General features: G+C 34.1%; 1 protein-coding gene and 1 long non-coding RNA gene across 3 annotated transcripts; one reads left to right on the top strand and one right to left on the bottom strand.

The window, feature by feature from the left end:
- Positions 1-279: 279 nt before the first annotated feature.
- Positions 280-823, bottom strand: LOC102666232 (uncharacterized). The gene is made up of 2 exons (XM_006573972.1): positions 408-823; positions 280-307 (listed from the first exon to the last, which is right to left on the bottom strand). Exons 1-2 carry the CDS (start codon positions 821-823, stop codon positions 280-282), a joined length of 444 nt encoding a protein of 147 aa, XP_006574035.1.
- Positions 824-3,982: 3,159 nt separating this feature from the next.
- On the top strand, positions 3,983-9,141 carry LOC100789275 (uncharacterized). 2 transcript variants are annotated; one of them, XR_001387585.3, is made up of 4 exons: positions 3,983-4,298; positions 5,627-6,976; positions 7,070-7,435; positions 8,254-9,141. It is a non-coding gene; the product is annotated as an uncharacterized lncRNA (long non-coding RNA). The 2 variants fall into 2 exon arrangements; XR_412740.4 differs by having other exon boundaries at positions 5,627-7,435.
- The last annotated feature ends 396 nt before the right edge of the window (positions 9,142-9,537 follow it).

Genomic DNA, 9,537 nt, shown 5'->3' with positions numbered 1-9,537 from the left:
GGTGGTAAATGACAATGATATTTTAAATAAACCTGTTGTACATGCACAAACAATTTTACGTTATTATAACACAAATGATTGCATAAATTTAAAAATAGGACTATCTTGAATCTACCTGAACAAAAGGATTGCCATAGACGTGACTGATACATATTATGCTATGCACAGAAGAATTTGTTTGTGGTTGACTTCAAAGAAGAAAGAACGTCATGCTTTGTTGTAGCGACAACAATACAAGGATTACATTATACCTTGATTCAATGACATATCCCATCTCAGTTATATCCATCCACTTATCCATAATAACCTGAATCAAACAAATATACACATCACATTTATTTAAAGTTAATTCTTAAAAAACAAAACATAAATTACATACCATGGATAACCCATCAACAAGTAGGGACCTCCTTAATTCCTCGAATCTGTTTGTGCCACCAAAGAGCTTGATATAGTCATCTGACCATTTGCCAAGTTCTTTAAGCAAATGGTTGCGCACCAAGGACCAAGAATCTCCACCCATACCTAATAAAGCAGCAATCACACGATATCCACAGTTATTGTCAGCTTTGACATCCACAATGTTGTCAATGAAATCATGTATAAATGGATGAAATTGATCCAACATTGGCATGGTCCTTCTTGGAATGGGCTGGTCAGAAGATGATGCACTACGCTTCACTGAAGAATTACTATTTTGCACAGAATGTAAAACATCAACATACTTCCAGTAAGACGGATCACGCTTTGTTGATCTTTGGTTTCTGTTCATGGGTATCTTTTGTGCACCTTTAGTGTTGACCTTTTCTGGAGGAGGACACATAGAGTTTTGATCAGGTTATGCAATTTGCCGAAGTTTACTCTTTAGAGTTACTTTACCACAAACATCAAGTTCCTCAAATCGCTTAGATATGGTTTCCATCTCTTTCTTTATGTTCACTTGGGGCTCAGATAACCCTTGGTCTAAAAAACTTAGTCTCCTCCAAAACATATGGATTGAATCTAGTGGGATGCTATCAAGAACATATTTAGATAGCTTACGTGCACAAGGAAGACCGTGCGTAGTTCTCATGACGCAACCACAACGAGAAGGATCCTTGCCAGCATAATGTACACGCTCATACTTAATAGCAATCTGATTTAAAGCATACCTTTAAACCATGCCAAGAAGTCTCTTGTATAAGGTAACTTTAAACCACATGTGTACTTGTTTCAAAGGATGCTTTAATTTCAGTGTGTTGCAATGCGATCATATTGCTCATGGCATCCCAAACACTACATAAGTCTCCAAGGCTATTATGTAATACTCTTTTTAAAGCCCAATGAGCATATTCAACCTTACATTTGAAATACACAAAAACAATAAACAAATACAATAATTAAAATCCATCAATCCATCAACCCTAATAGAAAAACTTGAACATTTTCATACCTATTTTTTGTTGTGTTTCCTAAGTGCATCACCTTATTCGTCTAGGTTGTAATAAATTTTTCCTTGTGAGAGATTATCCATGTTTCGTTAACATAGTCAACAAACATTGGTCAGGGTGAACAAGCAATTTCAAACTTCTTAAGGCAATCATCGAACTGATGTTCCGAAGGACAATCAACCAAACTTCCCCAGGCATCCATCACATACTCCCAAACATTTTTTTGACCAATTAGGAATTTACATTTTGCCTTGACATTTTTGTCAATGTGAAACCCACACAACAAGTTTGTACACTCAGGGAATACAGTTTTCACTGCGTTCATCAATGCTAGGTCTTTGTCAGTCACAATAACTCTAGGGAGGACATCACGTCTTAGAAAAAAACCTCGAAACCGTTCTAAAGCTCATACCACATTATTAACACATTCACCCTCCAGATATGCAAAACTAGCAGAGAATGTCATCCCCGTTGGTGTCACACCAACAAAGTCAAGTAGTGGGAGTCTGTACCTGTTTGTTTTGTAGGTACTATCTATCAAAAAACACCAAATTACATGCATTGCATAACTTCACTGCATTAGGGTGACACCAAAAGATATCACGTACCGCATCTTCATCCTTTAATCTATGCCAATGAATATATTGATCCCGTTCAAGAAGCTTCATTAGATGTTGCACCCACATTTCCCACTCCCAGTATCTCTTCTAACAGCACTTCTTGCATTGTATATTTGTTAGATTGTTGTACAACTGTTGACATTGTGCTCTTTAATGTTAGCAGAATGTTTCTTGGTTTGATCATTAACTTTGTCATATCAGCAATAATTGTCTTTTCATCCTTAGTCAATCGCCCAGTGTATGGATGTCCAACTAATGACTTCGCCAATTCATGATTATGACTCTCACACATCAATTTCACCATCCAACCTTGTCCTCCAACCATTGGTTTCTCACGAAGTTTGAAGGGACACCCACATTTCCCACTCCCAGTATCTCTTCTAACAAAATCTTTCTTCCTAGACCTATATTGACCACTCCTCTCACAACCAATTAACACAAATAAAGTCCTTCCTCTAATACCAGTGTTTGTGTCTAACCTCATAATCACCGCCACAAATCCACTTTCATGAGCAACTGATTGAACCAACTGCAAAACATCATCTCGGGTAGCAAACACCTACAACGCAACCCACACAATTTTAGTCTTCAAAGGGACATTCATTTTATCAATTTAATAATAATAATGAAGATTATTACCTAAAAAGTATTGAACGCATCCGAACAATCAACATGTTGTTCATTCACACCACATTCTTGTTCATTTTCATCATCCATATATATTAAAAACCAAAAACCCTATATCAAATACACATATAAACAAATAACTTTTTTTACAAATTTACATACAACACGTATCTATATACCATACGGATCAAGTTGATCCGTATAAACCATACGTATCAAGTTGATCCATGTAAACCTTACGGATCAATTTGATTTGTATGTTGAAATTAAACATATGGATCAACTCACTCAGGGAAACCACCAGTAACACTTTCACCTCCACCCAAGCGACACCTCACTCAACAAAAAAAACCAACAGGGTAGAAAGCGAAACGCAAATGCCACAAACCAGTAAAAACAACTTAAAAAAGGAAGAAGAAGATGCAAGGATAATTATGAAATTACTAAAAAATGCTGGATGCACAAGCAATAATGTTGGTGCACCTAGCATCACCCTTTTGATACCTCTATACATGTCTTAGGTGTGAGGGAGGAGTGATCTTTTACATTAAAATAATGATGTTTTTGCATGTCCTCTTTTCTTCATCTTCTGCATATGGGTGCACACACTCATTGTTGAATGGGCTAAAAGAAATTAGATCGAGGGACATGTTCTCCACTTACATCGATAGGGAGAAGACACAAATGACTCTATTCAAGATGAAACAGATTGGATTAGAGTGGTTATAGAAAAAACATTAAGCATAAAACAAAGAAAAAAAGTAAAAGTCACATAAGACGAGCATATATATTTGAGTTTAGGATAAACTATGAGAAGATTTGGAATTTAGGAATAATTTTAATTATCATATTAAATATAATATTTTATTTATGCTAGAGTCTATAAACATTGGCATAAAAAATTATATACATATTTTAACAAATTTACAATAGTATAAATTATGAAATTTTAAAAATGTAAAATTTAAACAAATTACAAATATAAAAATAATTTTACTCTTGTATCACATGGGTATTAAATCTATTTTAATATTATGTCTATATTTATTGTCATATTCTAAATTAATTATGATGTGAAAAAAATAATAACTTAAAAAATCTCTTTAATTTATTTAAATTTTGAAATACATAATCATATTTTTAACAGTATATTTTTTTAAGAATGAAGATTACCTAATATTATCTTCCAAATATACACGAATATATTGTAATTTTAAAAGATAACACTAACATCTAATATATTTTTTTAATTAAATATAAATAATAAAATTACTTTGTATAATTAAAACTACACGTTTACATTTTTACTCTCAGCAATTGTATTTAACGTTTACATTTTCACTCAAAGCAAAACCTAGAGGGGCCCACGCACCTCTTCTGCCAGCCACTGCTCACTGCCGCCAGCCACTGCTCGCCACCGCTGTCCTCTGCTTGCCACCGCACCATCGGACACAAGAGCACGATTCAAGGTCAGCGACAGCAGGTTCAAGTTCTCTTCTCGCAATTTCCCAAAGATCTGCGGAATTTTGAATCACTACTGCCGGCCACTGCTCGCAACCGTCGTCCTCTGCCTGCCACTGCACCATCGGACACGGGCACGATTCAAGACCAACGACAACAGGTTCCAATTCTTTTCAGATCTACAGAACTTTTAATTTTTTTAGACAATTTCTGTAAAAAAATTGATGTTAAGTTGTGAGGTTGCAAATTGCTGCACTACTTGTTCCCTGAAACCCTAACCATTATCCATAATAAACTTTAGAGCTCCTTCATTCACACAACATTTTCCCTTTTCAATTTGAAATTGAAGGAAGATGGTTATTCACCCTTCGTATTCAAGGGCAGTGTTTATCCATATGTTCTGTTTTGACCTGCTTGTTGATGATTTTAGAAGGTAGTAATAGTAATTTCACCCTTCTTATTCATCTGTGTTGTGGGGGAAATTTTGATTCTCTTATTTTTCTGATTTGAGCTCAATTTTCATTGAAACGCTTGCCAATAAGCCTAATCATCATATATTCATGTCACAGTTTTAAATATTGATTTTCTTATAAATAAGGCTTGGTGTCAAGTAAATATGGTTTACCACACATTAGCTGCAAAGGCTCTTTTAGATGTGGCTGTGCATTACGGAAGAGTGGGTTTGTCTTGAATTGCTCTTTTTCTTCTTTTATGTTAACTGTCTCTGCTCTCTGGTACTTAAGTACTTTAATGCAATGATTGGTGTGAATTAAATTATTAATGGCAATGGGAAAACAAATGGCATGCCTAATGAGTAGAATTGTTTGTTGACTAAACATTTGTTCTTAGTCTTCCTATATGATAATTTTGGATTGATTGGACATATGAAACTGTCTCAGTTTGTTTATTAGACAGTTCCAGTTATGCGTGCTGCACCAGTTTTGACTCGTGCAGTTATTTGGAATTATTTTTTGAGTGCTTTGCTAATTACTAATTTTCTGATCGAGAAAACTTTGTTCTCAGTTTTTCCAAACCGAGTACTTTAGTGCAATGATTGGTGTGAATTAAATTATTAATGGCAATGGGAAAACAAATGACATGCCTAATGAATTTGTTAGTTTGTTGACTAAACATTTGTTCTTAGTCCTCTTATATGATAATTTTAGATTGATTGGACATATGAAACTGTCGCAGTTTGTTTATTAGACAGTTCCAGTTATGCGTGCTGCACAAGTAAGTATTTCCTATGTATAATTATGTGATGCATTTATATTATGTGAAGTCATGTTTAATTCCTATCTTGATGTGTTGAATGTCCTCAAATTTGTTGCTGGAATTAGATCCTGACATAAATCAAAAGGACATGGATGCACAAATTTCCATGACTTTTCCTTCTTGGTTTAAAACATTTACGTAAATTGACTATCCTCTGGTTGACATGTTAGTTTTTTTTTTTTTTTTGAGTTAATAAATTGTTGTCTAATGTAGGTCCTGACCCCAAAAATGCGATTGATGATGTCCTTTTAAGGAGTTAGGCATGGGTTCCTATTAGGAATGTCTATAAGTGGTCTAAATATGCCATCAATGGATATAAGTTCGTGACAAAATCTCAAAATGAAGGGGACAATGTGATACTATGGAAAATGATTATTACGGGGTCTTGATTGATAATGTTGAAGTGGAGTATACTGGTTGGCCTAACAAAAACTTGGTTTTATTTAAATGTGATTGGTTTGATTCTAGTTCTCATGGGACAAGGATAGATAACTATGGCAATGAAGAAATTAAAAAATCTAGGAGATAACATAGTTATGATCCTTTTATACTAGCTCAACAAGCAGAGCAAGTGTACTTTACATCATTTTCAGAAGGGCAACAAGATTGGTTAGGTGTTGTAAAAATCAAGGCATGCAGTATAATTCAATCATTTGAAAATAATAAGCCTGAAGTTGCATACCAAGATGATGATGAACATCAAATTGTGCCTATAGTTGTTGCAAATGGGGATTTTGCAGAAAGTCTTGTTGACACTCATGGCATTGGACAGAAAGTGCCAATTGATTGGGAAGAAGAAGAAGACATAGAATTCATGTGGAGTAGTGAAGAGGAATTTATTGACAAAGATATAGAAGAAGAGCGTCTACAAGAAGAGGAAGATGACAATTATGAAGCTTATCAAGATAGAGATTCAAACTAAGTTATTCACTTATTAAATGTTTTTTGTACCTGTTATTAATCTAGTTATGTGTGCTATATATATATATATATATTATTGAGATGTTTTCAATTTCTATTCAGTGTTAAAATTGTGTCTTTTTTTTTTCCATCTACATTAGGTAATTATTTTTATATGCATATAAATGGCAAATAATCAGAATATGAGTGGTAGAGGAAGAGGTACTGGTAGAGGGATTAGTAGAGGTAGGGGAAGAGGGAGAGGTAGAGGTACTATTTTGCCACAACCTTCTACTTCTCAACTGACACATCCTATTGGGCAACCAATTCCTCCTACACTTGAGCATTGTTCCACATCCCAAACACCTGCAGCTCCCCAACTTAACCGATCTACATGTAGCTCTCATTTTCAGGCCACACATCCTTCCATATCCCAAACACCTACGGCTCCCCAAATTAACCTGTCTACATCTAATCCTCTATCTCAGCCCACATATCCTACTGGACAGCCCATGAATTTTTCCACAACAAGCACACAACTCCCATCACATGCCCAAGTAGATGTTGCATCTGCTGACAGTCCACATGTAGCATCATCACATGTTGATCCACCACCGCAGATTTGAAGTGTAGACCCTGATGGATGTAGATGGATTCGTCCAGGTCCTCAAAACACCCAATTTTATAACTTTTTCCTTATGTTCAATACTAACATGTGTGTTAAGAGTTATAACTTGTTCAAATTTGTTTTAACAGGTTTGATCCTCCGATTTATTCCACATGTGAAATTATAAAGATAATTAAAGGGAAATTTGATGTGGTGTTGATGTTGGGAGTTGTTTTCACATGTATAAGTGGCTGCCTGAGCATAATGCATAAATTAAAAAAAGATTTGATCATAAAGCTTCTGAAGGGTACTCAAATGCAATGTATAGGGTACGACTTGGTGTTGATGTAGGGAGTTGGATTTTACCATTAATGCATCAACAATTAGAACAAAAATGGAGTGACCTAAATTGGCAAGATAAAGCAAAAACTAATGCCAACAATAGGGATTCCTCTGATGATGGTTCACTAGATACAAGAGGATCAATTCCTACATCTGAGCATTTTAAGAGACTAGTAAGTAATAATTATATTTACTTTTATATTTCTTAGGAAGAACATTATAATTTACAATGGGTGTTCAAAAAACCCATAAGTGGATACTGCACACTGCTCATCCTTGTTTCTTGCTTTGGTTTAGCCAGGACATTAGTTCATTTTTTTAGTGAACTTAGAGCATCTCTTGGCTAGTTATGGACCATTTTATTGATATATTGACATTATTTAACTTAAGATTATTCTAGGCATGAGATTTGATGTTAAGTTGTGCCTAATCTGCACAACAAGTTTGAAATCACATGATTATTATAAATGAAAAACCAATTATAAATCAGGTTCCGTTTTTTTAAAATGTGAATTTCACAGCCCCTAGTTTACAACAAAATTATGTTCTAAAAAAGGACCATTCTTAGCGTGCTAGTCTACAGTCTAGTTGTGGTTTCTCTGTAATTTAATTCCTTATTGAATCTACATGATACACATCTTCAAATGTTGAATGCTAAAATGTTCAACATTTGTTAACATGTCCATGCAAATGTCTTTTCTATATGATGTAAATATGTTCTATTTTTCTTCTTTTGACCCTATTTTGAGATTTGTATATATTGAGTATATATATTTGAATTATGATGGGTTGATTCAAGTATGAGATTTTGGTGACTTGGCATAATGATATCATTTGCATTTATTATACATGATTTGCTAGTTTCATTTAAACTTTATTGTTTTTAGAATGAGTATGAAAAATGCATTTCAGAGAGAGACTCACACGAGATATTTGAGGATGATGTGTCTAGTTGTCAAGTCTAATGACAATGTCTTTTATGATGTTGGAGGTATGGACAGAAAAGGACGGGTATTTGGTCTAGGTTCAGAGATTGGAAAATACAAACCTTCCTCATCCATATTGTTTGATGGTTTCTCATCACATGTATACGAGAAAATGAAATCTCAACTTTCCAATTTGACAAAAGAAAATAAGAACATGAAAGAGGTGTTTCTTGCATCACAAGAAGAGTCCTGTTTGTTTCGTGAGCAAATGACTCGATTTATGGAGAGTTTTTCTCTTGGTCAAACATTTCAACCAGTTCAATGTGATCCACAACCTCCTATAGGTGATCGACAAGATGATGAATGATGTTAATATGAATGTCTTCAAATTTATTATATATTCTACTTATGTTATAAATTATGAGACTTTCAAGGTATTTTGAGACTTTTAATGTTCAACAAAACATTGAATGTTGTTAATAAATCCACTACTAGAAATTAATTATAATTAATTATGAGATGTCATGCAAAACTTTTAATTCTATGCAACTTGTTTATTTATTATATTTGATTTTAATTAATTCTTATTATCTATGTACTTGCATAGAAAAATGATTACTTATTGTCACATTATACACACAGGATTTGTCTAGTGGGGGGTTAGGGTAGATGAATCAAAATTAAAAAAATGCTTACAACTTTATTTGTGAGGGAATAAATTCATCACAAGATACTATCTCTGCCACTAATAAGGGAGGAGCAGGTGTTTGAAATGAATTATGGGGCAAAAATAGTTCTTCACAATCTGAGAGGGATACTACATCCATCACAAATAGAGAAACAAAAGTTGTGACGAATTGATCACTTGTCGCTATTTGTTTGTGATGACAACAATCCTTTACAATTTGTGAGTGATTTTTTGTCCGTCACAAATAACGAATGACATTTGTATATAAAATTGTTTATTTATCTTCATAAAATGTAACGGATTTTTTAAATGATGTGAAGGAATAACTTTCATCATTATCTGTGATGGGACAAAAAATTACCTCCTTGAAGTGTGTGACTCCGAAATTTGCAAGAACATTTAGTTCTACACACAATTTGTCACAACACTTTTTGTGACGGATTTTATTTATTTTGTGATAAATTTGACAGTGGTATCAGAGCAAGTATCTTGAGAAAAGTTTCACAACTTCAAGATTCATGGTCTCCTCAAATTCTTTGTTTCTCGAAGGAAACTCCATCCATAGGTCACCTATCTTTAATGGTGAGGATTACCACTACTAGAAAACCCGAATGCAAATCTTTATTGAAGTCATAGACTACAACATTTGGGAAGCCATAGA

Source organism: Glycine max, chromosome 1, assembly GCF_000004515.6.
Source record: "Glycine max cultivar Williams 82 chromosome 1, Glycine_max_v4.0, whole genome shotgun sequence".
Taxonomy (NCBI): domain Eukaryota; kingdom Viridiplantae; phylum Streptophyta; class Magnoliopsida; order Fabales; family Fabaceae; genus Glycine; species Glycine max.
The sequence above is the reverse complement of the archived record's forward strand: the minus strand, read 5'-3'. Positions and strand labels throughout refer to the sequence as shown.

Bases quoted from the DNA above. Each gene is read 5' to 3' on its own strand.
- LOC102666232 (XM_006573972.1), bottom strand. From the start codon at position 823: ATGTGTCCTCCTCCAGAAAAGGTCAACACTAAAGGTGCACAAAAGATA. The intron at 308-407 runs GTCCCTACTTGT...TGTTTGATTCAG, and splicing joins AGATTCGAGGAATTAAGGAG to GTTATTATGGATAAGTGGAT.